We start from the raw sequence: 26,421 nt of genomic DNA on the forward strand, positions 1-26,421 counted from the left end.
TGCACTTCCTCTTCCTTTCTGCTGTGCAGGATGCAAGAACACAAGAGAAGCTTGGCAGGGTGGAGGAGCCAGACCAAGCAGCCCTGCAAACCTGGAGCTGGCCTTGGTTCAACAGCACTATGATTGCATTACCATAAGGATAGATGCCCGCTGCCACCAACTCTCATATATGACATGCATGGTGGGTGCTATCTAGTAGATCCTTTACCTTTTTTAGCTTCAGGAATAATTGCTTAGCTGGCAAGTGACTGGCAGAGAGAGAACCAAACCCTTAAAAGTTATTCAGGGCAAACAGTGCCCTCAAATCCCCTGCTGAGGGATGTAATCCTATAACCGCAGTACTGCAGCATGGTGAAGAGGCACATCAGTGGCCTCATGATCTTCTAAGGCAGCTTCATTATTTAACTGAGCATAACTTCAAGTGTGTCTTTGCACTTAACACACATTTTGTGAGGGGGGGGGGGAATACAAATAGCTGCCTACTGGGAGAAAGCTAGCAATTTTCAGGACCAGAGTACTAGGAGAAGGGGCGGTTACCATTTCCATTTCCTTCCCTATGGTGTCTGTGACAATAATCACCCCTGTGAAGTTGCTATTTGCATTTGCACCAGTGAGTGATTGGGGGAACTGTAGAAAGTGTTTTTATTTTGGTGCATGCGGGGCAGAGGACAGACTGGGTGCAGTTGTTTTGTAAGAATTTGATATGATCCTTGCTGAGTCGGTCCGAACTTCCATCTGTTCTAGCATTCCATCTCCAAGTGCCTCTGTCAGCTCACAAGCAGGGTATGAGCATGATAGCATTTCCCATTGTTTCCCACCACCCTCGGCAACTGCAGCTCAGAGGTAAAGTGCGCCAGAACATTTGGGAGAGGGGTAATTATTAGCCCTCATAGCTAATAGCTGTTGGCAGATCTAAGTTCCCTAAATTTCTCTAATCCTTTAACAAAATGTCATCACAACAAATGAATTAGATTACTACTTTCACCCAACTCATAATTAGATTATGTGTAGCTTTGCTTTGTTGAGGCTCCTTGGATTTATTTTTATCTCTGCAAATGAGACTCAGGGAAGGGAGCAACGCACAGCAGGGCATTGCTTAATGTTGGCGTAAAGGACAGAGGGAGGATATGTGGCCCTGCAGGAGTCAATGGACTACAGCTCGCATCATCACTGATCATTAGCCAAGTTGGCTGGGGTTGATGGACACTGGAGTCTAACCACATCTGGAGGACCACAGGTTCCTCATGTCAGCTTTGAACTCATAGGTTTGGGAGTTCAGATCCCACTTCTGCTCTGTATTCATTTTGTTGCTTTGGGCAATTGTGTTTGGTGCTTAGATCCATTTTTTACCTTCCAAGGTTGTTGCCTTGATCAAGCAGCATGTCTTCATCTAGGCCAACATTTTGTTTCCAGTACAAAAGAGGCCAGCCAAATTTACCTGGCAAGCTTATGAGGTAGGCATGAGGTCACCAACATACCACTGATGCAGTCCTGAGCATCTAGAATTCCAAGACAATGTCTCTGAACATGGAAGTTTAATTTAGATAGCATGACTAACAGGAAAGGCTTCCAGTGACAAGTCTGGGATGGAACAGAGAAGAGATGGGTGGAGCTGTAAGGGAAGTGTGGTGGGACTGGACAGGATGAATAGGGCTTACTACATCCCCAGTTTTGGGATGAATCACCCAGAACCGCTTTCTACAACAGCAGCTGTGTGACCCAATGCAAGAAGAATGAAGAAAATCAACTTGGGAAGATGGATGATGGCAACAAATTACAAATTAAAGGGAAAATAATAATCAGGCATCCAGCAAAGGGACATTAATTACATTTCAAAAAGCAACATTCATAATTAATTTTCTGATGCCCTTACAAATAGGAACAAGCTGAGACAGTGGTTTCACCATGTTTTTAAATTGCTAAATTAATTAACAGTCAATCATCACAGAGAAGATGAAGGCATCTTTCTTTGACATCATTCAGTAATCTCTAAGGAAATACTTCATTTTCTTCCCTTTTTTTAATGAAAAAGGATTACAAGTTTAGGTTTTCCCCCATCTACATATTTAGATCAACTTTCTCCTTCAGAATTTTAGCAAATCATTCCAAAATGAATTCTCCTTCTCAATTAGCATAATTCCTCAGAGATAGGAAATCAACCAACACTGTCAAGTCATAATCAGTTCGAACATGCAAAACATTTCATTGAGGTCAAAGAACAGCTTCAGCAGTCATGGACCCTTTTGTTGCTATTGTTTTGTAACTTAAAAGTCACTTGGCTTGAAAGGAGAGGGTGGGCATAAACTAGGTGCTGTGCTGAGGAACAGATACCTGCTTGAAGTCTTACTTATTTTAGTATATTTGCATCTTGCTTTTCTTAGATCACAGAGCTCATGGTAGTATACATAGGGTTTCCATGCGGTCTCCCATCCAGGTATTGGCCAGGCAAAGACCTGCTTAGCTTCAGCAAGGTAATTCCAGCATGTGCCCTCAGACCACGCCCCAAAAGTTTGTTTCAGCTTTGAGCAAAGCGCAAGCCAGCACATCTCTGCAGTTAAGTCTAGATTGGATTAAACCAGACAGCTGATATTAGGCTGCCTTGAGAGGGCATACACAATAGAAAGCAGGGTAAAACTCTTATATAAAAAGGAATTAATCAATAAATAATACAGTTCTGATAGAAGTTTAACTAACTAAAGATTTAAGTCATAGCCAGTCTGTGAGAATGACATTTTAAAATTACAAAGACAAAGGACACAACTGCACTGCGGCATACAACTTCACACTCTTGGATAGTTAAGACTGAGCTCAGAGCATGTTCTAGCACTGAAACAGCAATTCCATTTTTACCTGCTAAGAATCCCTAGCATTTTTGCTATAGAATTTTTGCTACAGGGCTCTTTTTTATTCCCCAAGCTATTTAATATCTGTATGTAACCGCTGTTTGAGATCATGCAACTTTAGGGAGAAGTGTTATTGATATGTGGATCAAACACAACTCTGTTTCAGTGACAGTGCTATAATCACTGCTTCATCATGGTTACCAGTTGCATGGAGACGAACAAACTGAAACTCAAATCTAGACAAGGTGGAGGTACTGCTGGAAGGTGCTATTTCAACTGCACTGGCTTACAGTCTGTTTCCACATCTAATTAAAAAAATGCTCATTTTGATTTTTAAAGCCCTTTATAGCTTAGGACTAAGGTAACTGATGAAACATCTGCCTCCTTGGGTAGCTACTAGAGACTATCTTCCATAGAGGGCTTCCTGGGGTATCCCCACCTTCTGATGTGAAGGAAGTGGTTCCTAGAAAGAGGTGGTGGCGGCGCTGATGTGTTTCCACAGCCTACAAATAACTTTAAATTTACATTGTTGTTGTTTAGTCGTTTAATCGTGTCCGACTCTTCATGAACCCCTGGACCAAAGCACACCAGGCATTCCTGTCTTCCACTGCCTCCCGCAGCTTGGTCAAACAAAAATTTACATTAATCCTTTTGTTTTATCCTTTTTATACTTCTGTGGCTTTTAGGTTTTTATATGTTTGTTTTTACATTTTTTTCTAAACTGCGACGGAAAAATAATTGAAGGGCCAGACAGAAATGCAATAAATAAAACTGTAAGAAGCCGCTAGTCCTCCATCACATCTCACCATCTATGCAATGATCAGACCTACATATGTAAGTAGCCTAAGAGTACATCCTGCTCACTCTAAGTATCACCACACAGCAAATTCCAGCTCCTGGAAATTTGGGTATGTGTAGCAGTATCTATGTGGAAGTTCACTGAAGAGTGGAAAGAACTGCCACAATTTTGCTGTGACACACTAACCGAAAGGCTGCCATAGCAGCAGCCTCTCTGTAGGATTGTGTCCTCTGCAGAGTTAAGCGGAAGTAGAATTTGATCAAGTAGAAGGAAAACTCTCATTCAATGCAAGCGGCACATCCATTTCTCAAAGGAAAGAAGTCAGTGACCAGCTATGTAAAATTTCTTGTTGAATAATTGTTCCAATTTTAAAATCTAAGTCATTTTTCTTCCTATTAGAAAGCCTGGGGAGAAGAGTCTTTTGAAATATCTGAGATGGTAAAATTTAAAAATTAGCTACTGAGCATGAAGTATGCAATAATTGCTCTTCATAACATTTTTATTGCCTCTACATTCTTTGAATTATTGCTTTAAACTGCGCTGTGCCATTACGATGAAAAAAATGGTATCAATAAAGTATGTGTGATTGATGTTAAGATTTTATCACTTTAAGACTATGAAAATCGGAGGCATGCCAAAGTAAAACCATTTTTCATGACATTTCTTCTTAATTCATAGCAATAATGATACCCACGCATTTCATTTACCAGGGTGTTTTGGGCAAGTGGTTATGCCCACATCAAAATCCATACATCCTATGATTTTGCGTGCCATTATATATGCAGTTTGAGTTTTAAGAATTACTTTGCTTCTAAGATGTTGTGCACCGTGTCTTACATTCTTAATGAAAGTAAACACTGAATCTTTGCCAAAAAAACAACAACAGTTAATGAATTCTTAAATACTTATTTAACATATATTAGTTATGGGTAAGAAATTCACACAGCTCTCAACATGAGGTCAGTTCAGTGGCATGAGAGTAAAGAAACAACTGGGAAGTGGCTCCCACTTTGCGTGAGTGTGTACACACACACAAATACACACATGGGATCCTAATGCCTGCCTACGCACATTACTTCCAGGAGTGTTTTGATTATGGACTTCTCATGGACTACAGTATTAAAAAATATGCAAGCTGACACTCTAAAGAGCAATTGCACTGTTCTGAAAGGTGTACCAGGAATCCAATGCGGTTATGACCAGGGGTCATAAGTGGCTTATCCCTGTATAGAAGCATGAGGAACAACATACTACAAATAGGACCAAGATACAACCCTGAATAGCTCCAATGGCAAAGTATATATTAGCATCATTGTTTACGGAAAAACTCATTGTTAGGCTGTATTTCTCTCTAGTTCTTTCACAATTCCTCTTTCTTTTAAATGGACACCCGAATGGGAGAAAAACGAAGACACCAAATGGAAATTAAATGTTATAATGATTAATGTCCATGGTGTGAAAGTGAAGATGTCAAACCCCATGCCAGAAATCCACCAAATATACCAGCAACATCATAGTCTAAAGAAGCCCTTTTTGCGATTTCCTATATCACCACCACCCACCACCAGGAAAAAACCACGTGTGCCAGAAGTACTTTATTTTGAACCAGGCCATGGATATCACGAATTATAGCAACAATGTTTAAAATATCAGGCTCAACAACTCTTCTGCAACTATTATGCTCCTCACATTCAGGGGAAATAAAGAGACCCCAATGATATCCAGCATATCTGACATCTAGTACCCCACTGATATCCAGCAATATCTCTTTCCTTACATATTAACAGATCTGGACTTGCATTTTGAAAAATCAACTCAGCACTTGCCTATGCCCATGATTCCCAGCCTAAACAGAACAGGTTATTTGCCACTGGGATGTGGGATTCCACAGGCCCATTCCCTGATTGTAAATCACACATTTGCAGCATTGTAATCCCAAGTTATCTCGGGAAGGTAACACCCTAAAGTGGTGGCATATAAATCTTTAAAGTAAATATATGAAATTGAGCTGGAACTAGTCAAGCTTTTGAAGAACGGGTGTTGTCTAATATTTGGGACATGAGAAGCCCACATTCAATGCTCCTGGTCTGCTAAAAATCACTTCATGCCACCACCAATCAAAGCATTATTTTCCCATTGAACTTACAGAATTGTGGCAAAGATGATTAAGGTAATTCTATGCATTCAGAAAGCTTGGTTAAAACATTTGCTTTCCTTTTAAAGAGATAAGATGTAGGTGACTAAGCAAGACACAACTGTACTTTTATTCCAAGTGCTGAAGCAAAATGCAGCACAGCAATTTTAATAGGCTTATATAAACTTCAGAAAAGCTTGAACATTTTGAAGAAATCCAGTGAACCCAGACCAGCCTTCTAGCAAGGAACTTCCAACATATAGCAACTTTTAGAAAATCAGTATCAAAATACATTATTATCCTAACTTCCCTACATTCAGCTAAAACATTTGCCTGTAATAACTGAGAAAGATACCGATGAATCCTGACCAAGCCTATTAAGAAAACTTCTTTGTACATTTCACCATCCATGCACAGATGCTATATGCAACGGTTTTAAAGCACATGAGGCATATAGTAGGAACAACCAGGTCCAGAAAGTAAATACAATATGGAAAATTTATTGTAATAGAACCTTGAAGACGGCCCAACTTCAATCTGGACAAAACTTCACAGGGTTTTTATTTAATAGTAAATGCCAGCTCCAAAGTCAAGCACCCAGACTGTCAGCTATCAGTTGCCCAAATATGCAATTTTTTTAAAAAAAGAACCTGATTACGCCATCTAGTTGACAGAAAGCATTCTCCAGTGGGTACGCTGCCTGTTGGAACCGGAATGGCAGCAACTGTGAACAAAGACATATCAGAAATCCTCTTCCATTGCACACTTTCTATTCTTCCACATGCTCTGATCATCTAGAAATAAGGATGCAGGGTGGAGGGTGGGGACAGGAAGAGCAGGGATGTGTATCTCAACATGTCTAAACTTTTACACATTAATCTAAAATACGTTTTTAAACGTCTTTCACAAAAATGGCTTGTTTTACTTATTTAATAAGATTTATATACTGCTTAATCATTCATAAGGTCTAAGCTCCTTACATAGAATATAAAAAGATTCATTCATTGTATCAAAAATGTTGATGAACTGAACATCAAAACCTAGTTAACTGAAAAATCTATCAAAATATAAAACCGGCAGTTGTTAGAAATTATAGGTAAACATTACTTGTTTGGGTTGGCTCACATGAATCTGTAGCAGGTGCCCAATCCAATCTAGTGACCAGTTCCTAGACCACTGTGACCAAGCTATTCTAGTCCAGAAGTGGCTGCAACTGTCATACAAACCAAAGCTGAAAAAAGGTGCTCCTAGCTATCGAGGCTACTGGGGCCTCTAATTATGGCACTAGATCCAGAGCACCCCCAAACTGTGCGCCTGCTCCTTCGGGGAAGTGCAACCCTGTCCAGGGCAGGCCATTTCTCAGAATTTTTAAGGTGCTCAACAATGCAAACAATTTCCTGGAAGTAGACAAACTTGCATACAGCTGCAGTGTTAACCCTCAAAACCACTCTTTGTATTGTTTGAACTGTTGCAGGCAGCAGAAATCAAGAAGGTAAATACATTCACAGACAACAACACACTAGTTAAACCATGAATTATGAGTGGTGTACTAAGCCACAAATTAGTGTGGTGCCTGCGCGCTCCAGTTGCATGGACTTCAGCAGTTCTACTGTGGTTTTCTGTTCTAGTCGTTCCAGGAAACTGTGGTTTAATCTGCTGACCCACAAATTTTCAGTCCCTAGTATATAGAAAAAGTATATACAATCCTATGGAAGGCTATTCACAAGAAGCTCTGCTTACAGGGCTTATACTATAGTAAGTGTACTTAAGATAGTTGCCATAGGCTATTAATGTAACCCAACGGGTTAAGTCCAGTTGTGGATTTATTTGCTTCTGATGACGCCTCTGCTAACACAGAAAGGAAAGGCAAAGCAACTCACTCATCTTCCTTGCAATAGATTCAACTTGTATTTTCAACACATTTTTAAATAAAAAAAATTATCAGAGCTTGGATTGTTTTTCGAATAGATTAAATGCAGATTATATACGAGTATAGTCCAGTGCCCTCATTAAAGGGATTTGTTTGCTTCTCTCTCTGCCCATCAAATTATTCCATCCCAATCATGTAGTTTTGTTTACACTATTATGAAAATGCACACCTTCCCCAAAGATAATCTTTAAAAATGCAGAGTGCACACAACTTGGAAGTACAATAGATGAGAAGAAAAGAAAGATGCTTACTCAAACCTTCTTTGTAAAATATACACAATAAAGAAAAGTGATCTATATGTTAGTTATAAAATAATTTGAATTGCCTAGTTTTACAAATTTAGAATGAGTATGTCCTCCTCTGGAAATCCTGTTCTTATGCACACTTAACTATGACTGTCTTACCAAAGTTGACAGGACTCACTTTTCAGTCGATATGCATAGGGTTGTATTGTCAATAGTTGCTTTATAAAATAAGACACAGATGTTACAAAAATGATGCTTTCATCAATGACAAATAGGACCAACACACACTCCTTCACTTTTCTAAAGCTCTAATGAGAAAGCCAGTGTTTCCATCGCTTATAGTTCCATAGTTGATTTATAGAGACTAATAGTACCACATCTTAGCTTTTTCTATTACACTACATTAGAATCAGAATCAGAAGAATCTTTATTTGCATCAGCCACTAGCCATAGCAATAAAATAAAATAAAATGTACTGAAGATAGAGGTAAAAACTTAACTATACAAAATACATTTTGGAGGTTTACATCAATAATAAAATAATAGATCTTATTGTAATTGCCTCCGCTAAAAACCTTGCAGTTTTTGCTGTCATCTGATCATCTTGATCTGCTAAAAGAAAGGACACAGTAGCAATGGTTGAGTGACCCAGCATGGACAATAATACAGGGGTAGTAACCTCACTCCTCAAATCTTTATAAAGAGTGCAAGCCAGAAGACATGAGCCACTGATTCAATACTGCCATCTCCACATGGATAGAACCATTTTTCCAGTGGAATTTTTTAAAACAGACGCTCAAGTACAGCTGAAGGCAGTATATTCAATCTTACGAAAGTGAAAGCGTAACTGTATTTTGCAATTGTTACATTTTGCAAATAGGGTGCCAAAGTGTCAAAATGACTAAGTGGAAAATAATCATACTATGGACAAAATGTCCTTATTGTAGCCAAATTATTCTGTCATTCGATATCATATAGGGACTGTTTAATTAACAGTTAATAACTGTTGTGATAAACCAGAAAAGTAAAGCTTTTGGTTGACAATTTTAGTCCAAGCGCTCTCATGACAATCTTGCAATACTAAGGATAGTATACCAGTGGGGTTTAAATTTAGGTGAAGCCAATAATTAAACGTCCTACACAAAATCTGTAATTCAACAGAGGGGAGATTAGCCTCTAAGCACAATGAAGCATTTGGAACACAGGATGGAAGAGGGGGGAAATTGCCTTAGGAACTTAGATTGAACAGCTTCTGTAGATACAAGGCAAGTGCCTGTACAAATCTGAGCCCCATATAATAACTGTGCTAGAGGTTTACTTTTAAACTAAACTATAATAACTGTGCTAGGGGTTTAGTTTTAAACACAAGGGCTGACGGTATGTGATTGCTACTTTTTGTATGGAAAAAGCGTGTCAGAATGTTGGCACTTTGAGATGGTTTGTCCTTTGCATATTTCTGATGTGCTCCCCATGACCCTGCTGACTGGAAAATAAGGACGAGGTATTTAAAGACTTAGGGATGTGGGTGGCGCTGTGGGTTAAACCACAGAGCCTAGGGCTTGCCGATCAGAAGGTTGGCAGTTCGAATCCCCGCGACGGGGTGAGCTCCCATCGTTCAGTCCCAGTTCCTGCTAACCTAGCAGCTCGAAAGCACGTCAAAGTGCAAGTAGATAAATAGGTACCGCTCTGGTGGGAAAGTAAACGGTGCTTCCGTGCGCTGCTCTGGTTCGCCAGAAGCAGCTTAGTCATGCTGGCCACATGTACGCTGGCTCCCTCAGCCAATAAAGCGAGATGAGTGCCGCAACCCGAGTTGTCCACGACTGGACCTTACGGTCAGGGGTCCCTTTACCTTTATTTAAAGACTTTAACTTTTTTGATCAACTAATTATCCATATACCATCTATGAGCCCTATAGTTTATTGAAAACACTATTACTTTAGTTTTCTTGTAATTCAGCAGCTGTTCTCTGAAAAAACACGAAGCCATTAGACTACATGGCCTCCAAGAATAACTGCAACATACGTACTAAACAGGAACCACAGTTCAAATACAACATTTTGCAGATAAAATATAGTTTTCCCCTCTTTTAAACTGAACAAATCAATTTTGGGCACAATCTAGATCATACGTGCTCTGGAACAATCATACTGACTTTAATGGTATCTACTCTAAAAGGCTTGCATTCCAATAAAACATTATGAAAAAGCATGAAGATGTTTAGTTCATTAAAGGAAACAAGTCAATGAAAAAGAAAGCTGTTTGAAAAGTACTTTGTGAATGAAGTATCTTTATTCCACGGAGCAATAGAATGACAATGTAGTATATAGGTCTGGGACTTGCAAAATGATCTGCCACAGGCTGAACCACAGTCAGCATGTCACTTTCCTTGAAAAACCAGGGAATTTGATTCTATTTTGCTGTAGTACTTAGATGAGTAGTTTCTCAAAACTGTTTAAAAATAAGCCAGTACTTCATAATACAATCCACACCAAAAGGTCACTTTAGCCCATCACCCCAACACCATGAAATCAAGACCACCACCAGAGTAAAACACTAATACTTTATTAAAAATTCAAAATTTATTGCAAATTATATTTTGCTTCTCTCCTTTCTTCATTTTTACATGATTTATTGATATCCATGATTTTTTCACAAATGTACTTGTTGACTTTGGAGAGTCTCTGTGCAATTTCAGTTTCGTCCACAGTTTCTTGTGCTATCCTGTCATACAAACATTCTGAAATGGAAAAAAAAAAGGCATTAAGAATGACGCCTCAACAAATGTAAAACACAGCCGATGTGACTGAGCAAGGTAACAGGCACATGAAAGAGATAGCAAGAGGGCAGCAGTTTGTTGACAGACTTCAAAAAATTTGGCTTATGCACATGGTTTTGTGCATGCAGATCTCTGGATCATGAACAAAATAATGTACAATAATACTTTCGGCTACATTTTAATACTGCAGTGTGAAATGTTTCTGGTTGATTTGTAGTTTGAATGATAGGCTACTAATCACAACCCAACATTTAACTCCATTAAAATTAAAGGCTATAATTATATGCACACTTCTTCATAAAACACTTTTGAGTAAACAGGTTTAGGATTACACCAAAAAGGAATGCATATAGCATTATTTGACCATTATCTAGCACATATTTACACTTTCTAGCTCTGAAGTCTTGTTTTCCAGGCTAAACATTTCCACTATATCACACAACCATGGTCACAAACTCCAGAGAAAAATCTATGTTTCTCAATGTTCCCTTTGCTGCTGCAGATAGCAGGTTCCCTAGTCATTTCCAACAAATGTTCCCACTTTTTCAGATTTTGTTTTCCTGAATCACACTAACATTGGTAGTCTGAAGAAGTGGAAGCTGACCTATGCTGAACATATAAGTGATGCATTATTCCAGCAACAGCATACTTCTGTGACAGACAAAGAACTATGAAGCCTCCTCTGGTGGACTTTTGAGGTGCTCTAAAAACATTATTTGAAGTAGGGTTACATTGGCCAACATATTCTATTGGAAAAAGAGCACACAAGAAAGGTGTAGTCAAGAGATACTTCCAAGCAATGGAGCAATGGAGCTGCATCTTTAATGCCCAAGGATAGTCGAAGGCAGCTGGCTGAAAGAGATGAGGATATAATCCAGAAACTATAAAGTCATTGTAATCTTTGTTCCAGATTTTGGAAGGAATAAATGGGCTGTGAATAGCCTGGTTACAAAGGCACAACTTTAAGAGGGAGAGCCCTGCTACTCTTAGAACTCCATATACTCTCTCTCTAAACACACATACACCCATGGTGGCAAAGTGGCAAAAAATATAGCCATTGTGCCTGCTGGTCCTTACTATTGCTTTAATGGCTTCCAAACTGATTAAACAACTTCTGCTTTGCCTAGTATTTTCCCCACCAGCAATTTATTGCTTCATATGGTAGAAAACCACAGAGATTCACTTAATTAACAAGTTTTATAGCATTGTTAATGTACCATATTAAAGTTATGACAATTAAATATTCTATACCCTTTTCAGTTTCCTCTGACACCTTTCAGAAGTTTTAGAAAAGGTTATTTTTCAGTGACAGGGTTTACAATGTTTGCATACCATACTTTTTAATAACTTCCTTAAAATAAACTACGCAACAGGGACTACTAAAGAGCAAGACATATTAGCCCCATTAAGGCTTTGCTCCATTTTTTAAAAAGATGTATTTTAAGGAAGCTATTCTAGGACCAGAGAATAAAAGTAAAAACCACATCAAACATGGATTTTATGAGCTCTCATCTTGAAATGCAAAAATTATTGGACAATGAAAAATATATTTAAAATCCTAGTTATAATCTAAGCTGAAAAGGGTAGCTGCCAATATGCATTAAAATGAGGTCTGAAAGAGCTGGGGGAAGAACCGTGGCTAAAAATGGTGTTCTAATTTAAACAATGACGGATGAACTGTGATCAAGGAAAACTACCTCCCACCCCTTCTTCAGTACCAGAACACTGAATATTTGAACTGAAAAACAAGGCATAAACACACAGAGAAGGAAATTCAAGTTATTACTGTGTATTATTGAAATCTACCCATGCTGGCTGTTGCTGTTTTATTTCCAGCATGATTCCCAGATGAACCATCACCCCAACGTTAAAATCCATCTCACAGTCTTGCCAGTGAGGGGGAAAAACTAGTACAATAAACCTTGATGTGCACACAGATCTGGTCTAAGTGCATTGTTGCATCACTGCCTACAGGCATAACCCTGATGAGTGTGAAAGTTCCACTGATTTCACTAAAATTTCCTAGACACAAAATAGCTTGTGCAGGATCATAAGTTTAGAATGGAGTTGTTAAACTGTTGCAGAATGTTGAGCGACAACTCTGCTTACTCTGCAGACTTCAGCTGTTACTAGGATTTAAGGAGCCACAAAGTCAGCTTCCCTGAACACTACTAATTTTACTCATTCCCAGAACATTGGCTCGAGAGCCCAGAAACACAAGACAGCTGATTAACTAAGCCTGATGCCGCCCCATAACTAAAAATATTTTGGGAGAAAGGAAAGAGCTCCTAGCTATTGGGCTCCACAGGATTATCTCTAGCAGCACAGGAAGATGTCTTATAGTCTACCAAGTGAGAGAGTGGGTTCATATAGCTCAGTACTCTTCACAGTGAACACTGCTGAGCTGCTGCCAGTCAGACAGGTGTCTTTTCCAGCCCTACCCTGAGATAGCAGAGAGTCAACCTGGGCTCTTCAACCTGCATTCAAAGCATTTGCTATCCCACTGAGCTACAGCCCTTCTCCATGCTCATTTCTGCTCCTTCTCAGTAGCACTTGGAGCATCTCAATTTTTTTCTTTCCTTGATTGAAAGCAGTTTCTGCACCACTCCAAGTTAACTTCCTATTCATAAGAGCTGCTCCAGTAGCATCATTGGTTTCCATGCCAATGATAAACTGGCTGACAGTCTTGCAGTGCTGGTGTGAGGACCAGCCTTGTCCCTGTGGTTTCTTCAAGTGCTACAAGGAGTTGCCATGCACATATATCTGTGTCCCTGGTTAACAGATGAAGTGGGGCTTACCCTCTCTTGCACTATGCATTGAATTGGATGTGCATAATACTTAGTGAATCCACTTGTTTTCTTAAGCTACGGAGAACTGATATTTATAGCCTTATGCATCATTTAGATAGTACCAGACTTAGGCGATGTGAAAAGAATGTTTGAGGGTTCCTTGTGATTATGTATTCCCTTTCAGTGATATAAAGAAGTGATTGTGCTATACATGGATACACATCAAGACATGGTACGTGGGAACAAGGCTGACATAAAAAGTCAATTTGGCACAGCCAAGGAGAAATCTGAATACATTTAGTAGAGATGCCCTCCAAATGTTGCCAGAGTTCAATTTCCATGATAGGCCCAGGCAGCACGATCAATGGTCAGAGATGATGGGAGCTGTAGTCCAGCAACAACTGGAGGGTGACAGGTTTCCTATCCCTAATATAAAGTATGCAGGTCAGAATATACAAGGTACACCTAAATCCCATTGAGATTAGAGCCTACATATTCAATCCTAGGCATGCGTTTTAAGGAGTAAACTTCACTGAATACAATAGGATTTGCTTCTGAGTAAGCATACATAGGATTGTACAATTAAGCATATTAATTGTACAATTAAGAACATTAATTAAGTACTTAAGTTGCATCTATTTCAATGCATTTTTAACTGGGTTTATTTTTCTCTGGATTGCAACCAATTTTGAAGAAGCTTTGAAACATAGTTCCTTGATTGAAAAAGATAGTCAGACATGCATACTCTTTTACCATTTCTAAAGGTGCTGTCAAACAAAATTTCATATTAGTTTTATTTTCAGAAGCAGGGATTTTCATTCAAATGCCAGATTAAGTATGGCAATGCCTTTCTACTTATCAAACTGCCTTAAGGTGTCTATTTTCCTCTTTAAAATGGATTGCAGATCCTCTGTCTGCATTTTGAATGAAAATTTGGAGATTAGAGAAGTGGAAGGCTTTATATCGACATATATTTTTGTATGTATGCAGCTATACTCTTTTTTGTGTGTGAGAGAATATATTAACAAAGTATCAGTGCAATGATTGATTAAAGGTGTCCTCAAGATCCACTGGTTGAGGGCCAGAGAATATGGTACAAGTGCTAGTAGAACACATCACTACCATGACAGACACCCTAGTGAAAATATCAAGTACAGCAACAGAATGGCTAAAACAGGGCAGAGCTACAGGCAGGAGACACTATGACCTGCAATTCTCCAGACTACAGACATGGCCCCATCAACAGCTGAACATTATATCATGCCCAGCCATGATGCAATTTTCCTCCCACTGACTTAGATGGCAAGGGGTGGGAAACGAAAAATAGTCCATGAAGATAAAGGACCCTGGACGGTTAAGTCCAGTCAAAGGCGACTATGGGGTTGTGGCGCTCATCTCACTTTCAGGCCGAGGGAGCCAGCGTTTGTCCACAGACAGCATGACTAAACAGCTACTGGCGCACGGAGGACAGTGACGAGTGCCAGAGCGCATGGAAACACCGTTTGTCTTCCCGCCGCAGTGGTACTTGCACTGGCGTGCTTTCGAACTGCTAGGTTAACAAGAGCTGGAACAGAGCAACGGGAACTCACCCCATCACAGAGATTCGAACTGCCAACTTTCTGCACAGCAAGCCCAAGAGGCTCAGTGGTTTAGACCACAGTGCCACCCGCATCCCTTTTGTTGTCATATGACAGGCCATATGACACAATGTAACTCAGCACCCAATCACAGCACACTACCACTAGCATATTAACCCAACACAGGGGGAGCAGCCTGCTAAAGAGGAGACATGGTATCCATCTTCAAATATCTGAACAGGTGTCACATGGCAGATGGAGCAAGCTTCTTTTTTCCTGCTCCAGAGGACTCAAACCAATAACTTCATGTTACAAGAAAGGAGATTCCGACTAAACATCAGAAAGAACTTTCTGACAGTAAGAGCTGTCCCACAGTGGAACAGACTCCAATGAAAGGTGATGGACTTTCCGTCCTTGAAGGTTTTTAAGCAGAGGTTGAATAGCCATCTGTCATGTATGATTTAGATTCCTGCATCACATGGGGGTTTAACTAGATAACCCTCAGGGTCCCTTCCAACTCTACAAATTCAAGTATTCTATGACTGGGCATGTAGGACAACATACAGACGTCACCAGACCCTGTCTTCTCACTCACCCCAAAACACCTGCTCCAGCTTCAGTGGCTATGGGCTGCTGACTATTACTCATTGTTCCCTGTCAGTGACTCCCTTCTCTTAACAGATACAGGATCCACTTGAAACCTCATTCTGCGCAGACCATGAGAAAGGTCCAACACATGACAAGCAGTAGAGACTAGGAGATTTCCAGCTTTTGCTCATAGCATCCTACTTGTTCCAAGCATGTGCATACATCCTTGGAAGATTCATCACAGACACAAAAGAGATGAAGGTGTCCCTAGGATGCAGCTGGTGCCACAAGGAGAACCTGCTCTTCTGTCTATTGAGCAACCATCATAAAGAACCTGCTTTGGCCATCCCAGAAAAGTGTTTTTCTCTTTCAGGGTCCACTCTATCCCAGATGCACTGAGTTGAATAAAGGCAATTATTCTGCAACAAGTTTTTTTTTTGTTTTGTTGCTGTTTGTAGGGTCGTACTCAAGTAAGCTCTGGCCTCAGGATGGGACTCTGAGAGGGGAAGGAAGGAAGCTTGAAGTGGTGCTTTCAATGGTTGTTCACTCATGAGTGGGCAGGCCTATCAGGTTGCACAAGTTCGACGGTGACAGTGTGTAGTAGGCAGTCATTTGGCAAGGAAGAAGGAAAAGAGAGAGGCAGAGGCCTACTGAGATTCTAGTCAGCAGCGCTGGACTATCAGGCAAATTAGCAAGGAAGGTGACTGGTCACATGGGGTGCTAGGGGAAAGGGTGGGCCAAATGGTCTGGTTGGCCCATGCAGCAGCCAGGCTATTGCTTCATGCAGTGCTCCTCCTGATTTGCTAAGGTGTGTCAAGTGGGAGGAGGGGGGCTTCCCATCTTTCCTAGTGTGAGGTTGTACCCTGAATTTTAAACTGGCACTCCTGCCATGTAAAATGTGAGCTGTTCCACCCAGCTATGGCTCCTCCTCCATTCCTTATGCTCCTGGTATCTATGGCTGCGTATGGTGGATGGGGGCAGCATTATCTGGACTCTCCTTTTCTTCTGTGTGTGGTGCTCCAAATGGTGGTTGTGAAGAGAGTAACTCAAGTCAAACCCCTGCCAGGAGAGATACCTGGGGACTTGCAGTATTGTGGTCATTGATGGCTATGCCAATGGGGCTGGTGGAGTGAGGCGCTCTAATGTTGTGTGTTGGGGTACGACCCTGGCATTGTGAGTTCACTGACTCTCTCCATGTGTGAGTAGGGATAGCGATGGTCAGTTTTCAATGTATGCTAGGGGCACATCTGTTGCTTTCCCACCATTAAAGAAAAAACTGGTTATGTGTTTCCCACCTCTTCTGCATAGGATATATGGGCTTTTCTGTTGTTGTAGCAATAGCATATCTCTCCTGCCCACAACAGTGTAACTGGAATGTGGAATTGTGCTGCATATTTGAATAATATTTTTTTTAAAAAAAAGAGGAAGAAAGATTCTCCCATTTCATCACAGCAGTATTGCATGCTCCAAGTCACGTACCTCTGACAATGCTTAATTTGTGAGGGGACAGAGGAGGTTTGGGAACGGCGTCTTTCTTTTTTTTGGTGGCGACTCCTGTGACGCTTCTGTTCTTAAGAACATCTGTTCCCCAGATCATAACCGCTAAGTTTTTTGTATACTTTGAATCCCCTTGCGTTACTTGCAGTTGGTGCCATTTCTCCTCATCTACCCAGATGCCGCTGCCAAGATGGACCTGAAGTGTAAAGGGAGGGAAATGCAGTCAGTTTTCAAAAAGCAAAGAGCATCCAGATTAGTAGTGATTTGTTTAATATTTCATAAGAACCAGCCACTGATCTTAAAAAATAATATTCCTGCAATATCTTAAGGTATGAAATGTTAGAATTAACTTGAAACTGAGTTCTATGTACATTCATGTAAATTGAAAGCAAGTTGTTCTACAGACAATTATATCAGAAAGTGAATTCATACAACCATATAGGCTCAACGATGATTGAGATACTAGTCTCCAAAAGACATATACACACACAGATATCTATGAATCAGATCTAGGAGTTCCAAGTTACTTTCAAAATCTCTCACATAACTGTGTCTAACACAAGGGAAGACATTCCAGCTCTTCTAAAGCTATGATTTCCATCAGGTGTGTGGTCTGTGAGTACCTTTTGCCGAACAAATGCAAAAACCACCAGGAAAGGAAACCACAACTCAAGAAATGTCTGTAAAGGTCTTCTAGCTTTCTCTTGGCCTGATATGAGGAACATGAAATCCACCTAAATTCCACATGAGAAATATTTATGAAGTAGCCTCCTAAATTACCTTTCCATTCTCAAGAATATATTTGTCCATTACTGGAACAGCAGCAGGATAGTATGTTGATGTATTTGCTTCCTCACTGAAAGCATTCTGTACTTCAGGCTCAGGCTCAATGGATTCTGGCTGAACTTTTTCAAGGTCTAGCGCAGGACCTACACAGTCCAGAAAACAGCATTTGAGTATATCAAACAGCATTAATTTAAACAGATTACACTGATTCTATAAAAAACTGGATCTAACTCAAAATCCCAGAGCTCAAAACATGTAATCCACATTCAGTACAAGGAAAGCACAACTCTATCCCAGATTAATCCAGATATGGGCAACATCCAATTGTTGTTGGCATCGGTCTGTCTTGAGAGACAATGGAGGAGTGCACATGCAGGGGTAAAGTCAACATATGGTCAGGAGCATGGGTAGGCAAACTAAGGCCCGGGGGCCGGGTGCAGCCCAATCGCCTTCTCAATCCGGCCCACGGACAATCCTCGAATCAGCGTGTTTTTACATGAGTAGAATGTGTGCTTTTATTTAAAATGCATCTCTGGGTTCTTTGTGGGGCATAGGAATTTGTTCATTTTATACACACACACAAACACACACACACACACACGACCCCACAAGGTCTGAGGGACAGTGGACCGCCCACGGCTGAAAAAGTCTGTGAGGGTCAGGAAAGGAGGAGACACTGTGCCTCCTTCCACTGCCCCTGATTGCACTGTGGAGAACAGGAAGGTTTGATCCAGCTGAGTGATTTGCCCTGTACCCGGCAGGCTTAAACAAGCAGAGTGCGCAATCCTGCTGGGTGCTGCTTTGCAAGTGCCTTCCCTGCGGGGAACATGCTTGCAAAGCAGCACCTTGCAGCTAGCAGGATAGAACCTAGCTTGCAATGCTGCTGGGTGCTGCTTCATAAGCATATTCCCCAAAGGTGTGGTAGCAAGTGGAGGGTTCAATACTGCTGACTGCAAGGGGTCCGCTTCACTAGTGTGTTCCCTACATGGAATGTGCTGGTGAAGCAGCATGCAGCAGGACTGAACCTTCCTGCTCTCTGCAGTGCAGACAGAGGAAGGGAAGGAAACACAATCTATCTCCAAAGCCATGTATGGTGGGGAGGGTAGGAAATGGGCCCAGAGGCAACATGTCAAAAGGTATGTGCTATCTCCAAGCCCAATTCCCCTTCACTTATCCTGGTTACTTCAAAAGCACAGGGCAAGACTGAGTCTCCCTTTGCCCCCCAAAGAGCAATTGGTTTCAGGGCAGGAGACTGGGTGCATAGAAGAACCTTGAGGAAGTCTGCACTGCAGCCAAGAGCTCTTGGACACAGCAGCAGCTTGTGCAGAGTTGTCCTGCCTATCCCTTTCTGTAAGCTGAGCAGGAAGCGCTTGCTTCCAACTCAGCTACCGTAATGATGCTAAGCCAGGGATTTCTCTTCAATCCTTCCCTGGCTGAATGTAGAAATTCCGTAACTAGAGAACCTGAGAAGAGAATGGCTCACTCCTGTATCAACAATTCAAGGGACGGGCAAGACCTATTTCTATCTCGTAACAGGAGTGTGAACAGCATTCCCCTTAGCCACATACAATTCTTGCAGCATGGAGAAATAATACAGAGAACAACCAAAAATGCGGACACTAAATATTTATTTGTAAAAAGAAAAGGTTACCTCACCAGAAACCATTATGCTATTTCTATTTGGTGGCCTTCTGCTGTTTGCTGATAATCTATGTATTTGTACGTATGAAATTAAACTCTTCCTAACATAGCATGACTAGTAACCTCTACCAAAACAGCAATCCACAGTACCACTACAAAATAAATATATAAATGAGGTTCTATTACTTAGGAGCCACTGACAGAAAGCAGTAAAATTAAGAGTCTATATCTCTGGATAGTTTTATTTCCAAAATCAAAGCCTCTTCTAACTAGATAAACTTCACAGTGATTTCACAAACTACTAAGAGTTGCATTTACAGCACAGCGTGTTGTGAATTAGACATGCAATTCCTTTTAATGTGTTTTTGCTAATTGGTGTTGCGTGCCTAATTTGCCATGCACCATGCCTACTTTTAAAGTTTCTCTCTCTTTGTGGCTTTTGTGCTTCGGTAAGCAAGAAAGAAATTGTGCAGTAATGGGAGGTTTCTGAAAGTCAACAAAATTATCTTAACCTAGCAAACACAAGTGTGGAGTAAGGAAAATCCCTGTATCAGTGAATAAATCTTTTCATTTGTGAGGTGTAGAACATCCAGAACTAGAATTAGAAAATAAATACAACAGTGTTAGATATTTTTTCCATAGTTTTGCTTCCTAAGTTTCTTGTGAATCATTTTTGTTATTTCAAAGTCCCCAAGGGTGGCATTCTGGGATAAAATATTACCAGGTTATACAGTAAGATAACTTTCAGATGATACATTTAACTCATGGCAAAGACCGTGTCTAGCATTGGCCCTGTGGGACACTGCAAACTGATATTCTTGGCTACCATCACCAACAGACAGCCAAGGCAGATATATAAATCTATTGGCTAAAGGGAGGGGACTAGTAGCAGACTGTTTCTCACAATGCAGCCACATTTCTGCCCAGAGGCACCTAAAAGCTGATGCCTGCATATGAGGCCACTAAAAGCTTGTGGCTGCACCTCACACAAGGGCTGGACGATGTTGGGTTTTCAACATAATGGTGTATCGCCAGCCAAACATTGTGGTTTGATGATATACAGCTATGTTGAAAAGAGCTGCATTGGCCCCAGCTGGCAATATACTGGGTGAAACTCCTGCAGCTCTCATTGTGGGAGCTCAGGTGTTTTCACCCCAGCGCCTCACGGGCTGTGGCCAATACAGCTGGCCCAAGCCTGCTGCTCAGCTGGGGGTGGGAAGGCTCCTGCGCCCAGCTAAGCAAGCCCCAAGATCCCTTGGCCAGGCTCCGCTGGTGGCGGGAGAGCTCCTGCTCCCAGCGGAGCCAGCCCCAAGTCCCCTGCCGCTCGCACTGGAGCAGCAAGGACCTTGGGGCTCCTTAGCCAAGCTCCCTCTGCCTTCGCTGGCATGGGGGGACAGTTACCTTGCCAGCTTGCCCCCCATTCCCGAAAGACAGACCAAGAGGCAGTAGCCAAGCAGTAGCCTGTCAGGCTCCATGTGTCTGACTGCCTTTACCTGTGCGGGTGCGCTGTCTCTCTCCTCTGGTGGGGGGTTGTTCACCCCAGGAGGAATGATATAGCCCACACTCCAGGGCGAAGTCTGCAAGGCACGGGGTGCAAAGCTACTGTATCCATGCCTTGTGGGGATGGGCTGCTGGAAGCTGCTGGTGAGCGCTGGGCCCGCCAGCAGCATCCCAGAGCCCCTACACTGCCTGGTCTGCCTTCCATCTTTCTGGGAGGAAAGGTGCAACACACCCTCCCAAAGAAGGCAGTCAGGCACGGTTGGGACTCTCTCAGTTGGGAAGGGCGGGCTACAGGCTTCTCAGCTGAGCAGCCCCAATCCCACTCCTACTCGGGTGCAAACAGTTGCAGTCGGGGATCTCTCAGCTGGGAAGAAGAGGCTTTGGGCTTCCCAGCTGAGCAGCCCCGCTCCTACTCATGTGCAAGCAGGAGTTGGGGTGGGGCTCTTTCAGCTGGGGAGGGGGAGCACTTTAACTGAGCTCCCATCCCGCTGGTGGTGGGTCAGGGGTTCCTTGAGGCGAGGACAGCAGCTCACTCCTCAGCCAAGCAGTTTAAAGAAGTGGGGGAAGGAACGAGCAGTATCAGCTCCTTGCAGATTCAGCTTGATTCTCCCTCTGACGGGGCAGAGTGCGATGGCGGTTTCACCAGCGGTTGAAAACAGCAACATCGAAGTCTGGGCCAGGCCTTTAATTAGACTTACAGCTCCCATGGTAGGCCCTGGGCTGCAGCACAGCCAGATGGTTGGGTGAGCCAGACTACAATCCAGCTGCTTCCAATGCCTTGCTCTCCTGCTGCCTTCCCAGGCAGCAGGCACAACTGGGACTTCAGTGTGGACAGGGACCCACTGATTTGCTGCTTTAATTCCAGTACACACTACAACATAACAGCACAGCCTAAGTGTTCTTTCAAAAAGATAGCGGGGAAAGCCTTGAATGTAGATTCACACTTCCTGAGATGTATTTGAAGTGGTAAGAGTCCAACATACAATATTTAAGAGATCAAAAGAGCACAGGCTTGGGATTTTAGAGTGTGTGCAAAAAATATGAACTGGGCTTCTCAGCTCTTAAAATGTTTCTCTATCAAAAGGAAACAAAATGAAATATGCAGAAATTAATCCTTTCTGCTTCCCTGCTTCACCTGTGCCTGCTTATGCCTTCTAAAAATTTATGGAAACTAGTTTTTATCTCCTGACACACTTGACATTAGATCACTTAGGGAAAGAGTACTACCTATGCACTCACATAAGGAAGTATGCTGGCTTCTTAACGCTTTGATTCTGAAAGGTATTTGTAGTAAAAATAGAAAAGTACCTTCTCACCAGACCTTTTCGTAAATCAGACCTGTATTTAGCCGAATAGCCATAGGTGACCATGAAGGTCAGTGAACTGGCAGAGAATGGACACGTATCTCCGTCCCTCTTCCGCCTGCCCATTCAGTTTGCAGGCTAGCTGTGGAGGAAGGGAAACTCATCCCTCAGCTCTGCCCCTCCTGTGCCAGCCTATTTGGTAGGGCAGTTTTTACCAGCCTACTAACAAACTGCATTTCCATGGCCACTAGCCTCCTAGTGGGCTACTAAAAATAAAATAAAATGCATGGTAGTATTTAGAAGGGTAATCTAAAGGGAAGTGCAAACATTTTGAGAGTTCAACTTACTTTGACTGCATGAGAACCAGCTTAATAAAAGAAGAAAAGACTTGTAGCTAATTAAATATCTGATAAAACTGTAATAACTTTCTTTAAAAATTAAACTTCAAGTCTAAATATTGTTTATTACTGCATCTTATCTCTTACCAAGAAACACAACATTTATCTTCCTTGTTTTAAATGTAACTGGCTACTATAATTAAGAAATCCGATTTGTCAAAATATAGGGCTATCACATCTTCAGTGACAGCACACTCCAAGACACTGGAGGAAAAAAAATAATCTAACACTTTCATATTTTCTTCAAATACCCATTCACACAGTACTGGAGAATGTAAGAGAAGCCACCCAGCCATCCCTATATTTCAATGAGCTAAATGAAACTTCAAAGAAGAATAAGCAGGGGAATATCAAGTAGAAAATTACGACATCATGCTTAGAAGAAGGAAATGAGCAGAACCTTTTCATAATACTTCCCAGTGGAAAAGATGTCAGATGCTAAGAAAGAGATTTGTCACAACTTCCAAAACAGAAAAGTAACCAAAAAAAGTTGCACAGAGAAGGACTGAACACTGACAATAAGAGGTATTTGTAGAGTAACACGACTGAAAGATGAGCATGGCATATGTATGCACAGATCCAATATGTTGTGGCAGTGGCTTAGCAGTGGTCTAGCAGAAAGCCTATAGATTAAACAGTTTATTGGACTGCTTCTCTCCATATGAACCTACCCAGACCCTGAGATCATCCTCTGACGCTCTTCTTTGTGTCACCTCCATGGCAGGCCTGGAGGGTGGCAACACAAGAATGGGCCTTTTCTGCAGTGGCTCCCCATTTGCGAAATGCTCTCCCCAGGGAGGTTCAGCTGGCACTTTCATTATACCCCTTTAAGGCACCAGATGAAAACATTCCCCTTTAACCAGGACATCTGATGCCCTTTTAAAATATGATGGGGGGGGTGTTATTGGCTCGTTTTGCTTTTATTATGTATTTTCTGTCACATCACGTGAGTGTCAAAACATAACTCAACTCTTTCTGAATCAAGTGACTATGCAGGAATTGGGTAAGTGCTTAGGTACCATGATGGGCTGGATGAGGGTCAATAAACTGAGCTTGAATTCTGGTTAGGATTAAGGTTCTGTTTAGGAGCACTTCCCAGGCCTAGGAACAGATCAACTGACTGTTCTAAATAGGGTTTCACTCTCTGAAGGAGCAAGTAAGTAGTTTGGTGGTGCTCCTGAATCCATCTTTGTCACTGGAGAAGCAGTGGATAAGGAGCACCTTCTGCTAGTTTGGCTGCTGTAACAGATATGACCATCCCTTTATTGGAATAGCCTAGGTAAAGTGGTCAAAGCCCGGAAAGTCTCCAGATTAGATTACCGCAATGAACTCTTTGTGGAGCTTCCCTTAAGGTTGAACTGGAAGCTGTTGCTAGTGCAAAACGCCACAGCAAGACTGTGGAAAAGGGCACCTATCAACTGTGCATAACACCTGGGCTGAAAGAGTTTCACTGGCTGCCATTTTGCTATTGAGCCAGGTGTTAGGTCTTGCTATTGGCATATAAAGCACTGGACACATTGAGATGAGGTTACCTAAAGGAGCACCTTTCCTTATACAGTCGAACCTTGGTTCTCAAACGCCTTGGTACTCATCCATTTTGGCTGCAAACCCGGAAGTGCGTGTTCCAGTTTGCGAACAGCCGAACATCCGACGCAGCTTCCGAGTGAGTGCGGGAAGCTCCTGCAGCCAATTGGAAGTCACGCCTTGGTTTTCAAAGGTTTTCAGAAGTCAAACGGACTTCAGGAATGGATTACGTTCGAGAAACAAGGTATGACTGTACCCCTATCTGGAGACTTTGAAACATTGGAAACACACTCATAATAGTGCCACAAGCCTTGTTTGTCAAGCCAGTACCTGATTGTCCAAATGTGGCAAAAGTGTCTTTGGTTTTGTGTAAACCAAACAAAGTTTTAGATAATATACATTTTGAGAAAATCTAAATTGAATTTTAAAAATCAATGGAATTTACAGACATGGGACTGAAAAATAAATTGGAGCAAATGTTGTTTGCTCAAGGAGATCACTTTGAAAGTTTGGCTTATGGTTCTCCAGTCCTATGAACACTTATCTGAAAGCAAGTCCTGCTAAATAGTGAGATTCCGAGTACACATGCAAAGGATCATGCTGTAAGATGGAACTCTTATATTTATTCAAGATATTTATTGGATTCCTTTTCTCATTCTACCAAGAACTTTGGCAACAATACTTAAGCTGCAATAAATGATGTCGCAGACATAACTGGACCAGTGTGCTATAAAATATTCTTATATTTCTGCATGCTTTTTTCTGGTTTGGGTGGGAAGAGATACCTAGATGTATTTATTTATTTCAAAACATTTATATACTGCCTGATTATAATAAAACCTCAAAGTGGTTTTCAAAAAGAGTATGTTTCCACAGCTGCAGCACAGCATGGCTGTGTGCAGCCCTGGAAAAGCATGCCAATATTACTAGGATGAAAATTTCTATTAATAAAAAGAATGAAAAAAGGAACATGAATACAGAATTTTCAATGTATGAAATGGAAGATTGGTATACGCAATGAAGCAGATTATATTGTGATTATTTCAGCCATTCTAATTTAAAATTAAATTATTTAAGAACTTGTCCCACATATATCCAAGTACTTACCACTGCCTAGTCTGAGAAGCAGTACATCCTGTAGCCGTCTGTTCAAGTCTCTGAGCTCCTTCATTTCTGACACTAATGTCCCATACTCCTTTAGTTTTTTTGCTTGCTGAACAAGCTGCCTTCTTGTTCGCTCAAGTTCTTGTTGAATGTGTCTCATTTCTTCCTGCTGCTGCTGATAGCTTCGCAGCAATTCTTCATAAAGAACTCGAGGAACTACAGCATCGTCCATATTGTTCATCCTTTCTGAAGATTCCATAAATGTTGCTTCAGGACTGGAATTGCTACTGAGACTCATTCCATTTTGTTTTTCAAGGCGCGCAACAACTGCTTCAATGCTTTTGTGCGTACCTTCATTTTGTTTCCTTCCATCTTGTCTCTGTGTGTTACAACAAACATTGTGTTAACATATAATACGTAGCATGCTACAGAGATCTATAGTTAATTAAAACAGGAATTCACCAGAGTCCTCAAGTAAATGATGTGCTTATAATGAACTATACTAAATATGAAGTCATTCTTTTTTATTGAACCATAATAATAATAAATAATCACAATCTTTTCAAGTTAGCATTTGGAGAAAGCAGGGCTGCCTACCAAAGCTAGTCAAAAGTTGCGGACAATTGGCAGTGGGAATTCTCCACAATGCACAGAGAGTCCTTAGTATGCTGAAGAGAATGGGACCACACTGGTTTACATGAACTCCTTTGCCGGTTTGCAATTGTGCCTTTTGTATGAAATTTATTTTCTCAACACACAAACTAAGAAAGTTGTTAGCACCTAGATATTTTTCAACAACACTATTAAGTGTTGAATGCTCCCAGGGGGGAAAAAATAGGCATAGATATTGTGTTATTTCATTCCATCAGCTGAAAACTATATTTTTCTCAGTGCATTGAGGTGACAAAACAGATTTGCTGAAGGCTAGCTAATAGTTCTCTGCAAAATTTCCTGGCATTTATGTAACGGTTAGTGTCAGTCTAGGA

General features: G+C 41.3%; 1 protein-coding gene across 5 annotated transcripts in view; it reads right to left on the minus strand.

The window, feature by feature from the left end:
• The window catches only part of BEND5 (BEN domain containing 5), a 706,924-nt gene that overhangs the window by 274,572 nt on the left and 405,931 nt on the right, over window positions 1-26,421 (minus strand). For 4 of the 5 annotated variants that reach the window (XM_083447875.1, XM_083447873.1, XM_083447872.1 and 1 more), the window contains 4 exons: window positions 25,439-25,814; window positions 17,959-18,107; window positions 17,161-17,374; window positions 10,498-10,688 (listed from right to left, as the gene is read on the minus strand). The exons of the other annotated variant lie outside the window; for it this stretch is intronic. In XM_083447875.1, coding sequence (XP_083304001.1) covers window positions 10,531-10,688; window positions 17,161-17,374; window positions 17,959-18,107; window positions 25,439-25,814 — 897 coding nt within the window. In that variant the 3' untranslated portion in view covers window positions 10,498-10,530. Of the gene's footprint in view, window positions 1-10,497; window positions 10,689-17,160; window positions 17,375-17,958; window positions 18,108-25,438; window positions 25,815-26,421 lie in introns of those variants that run through there. 5 annotated transcript variants of the gene reach the window in all.

Source organism: Podarcis tiliguerta (genome assembly GCF_965153285.1).
Source record: "Podarcis tiliguerta genome assembly, chromosome: 6".
In the NCBI taxonomy this organism is placed as follows: Eukaryota; Metazoa; Chordata; class Lepidosauria; order Squamata; family Lacertidae; genus Podarcis; species Podarcis tiliguerta.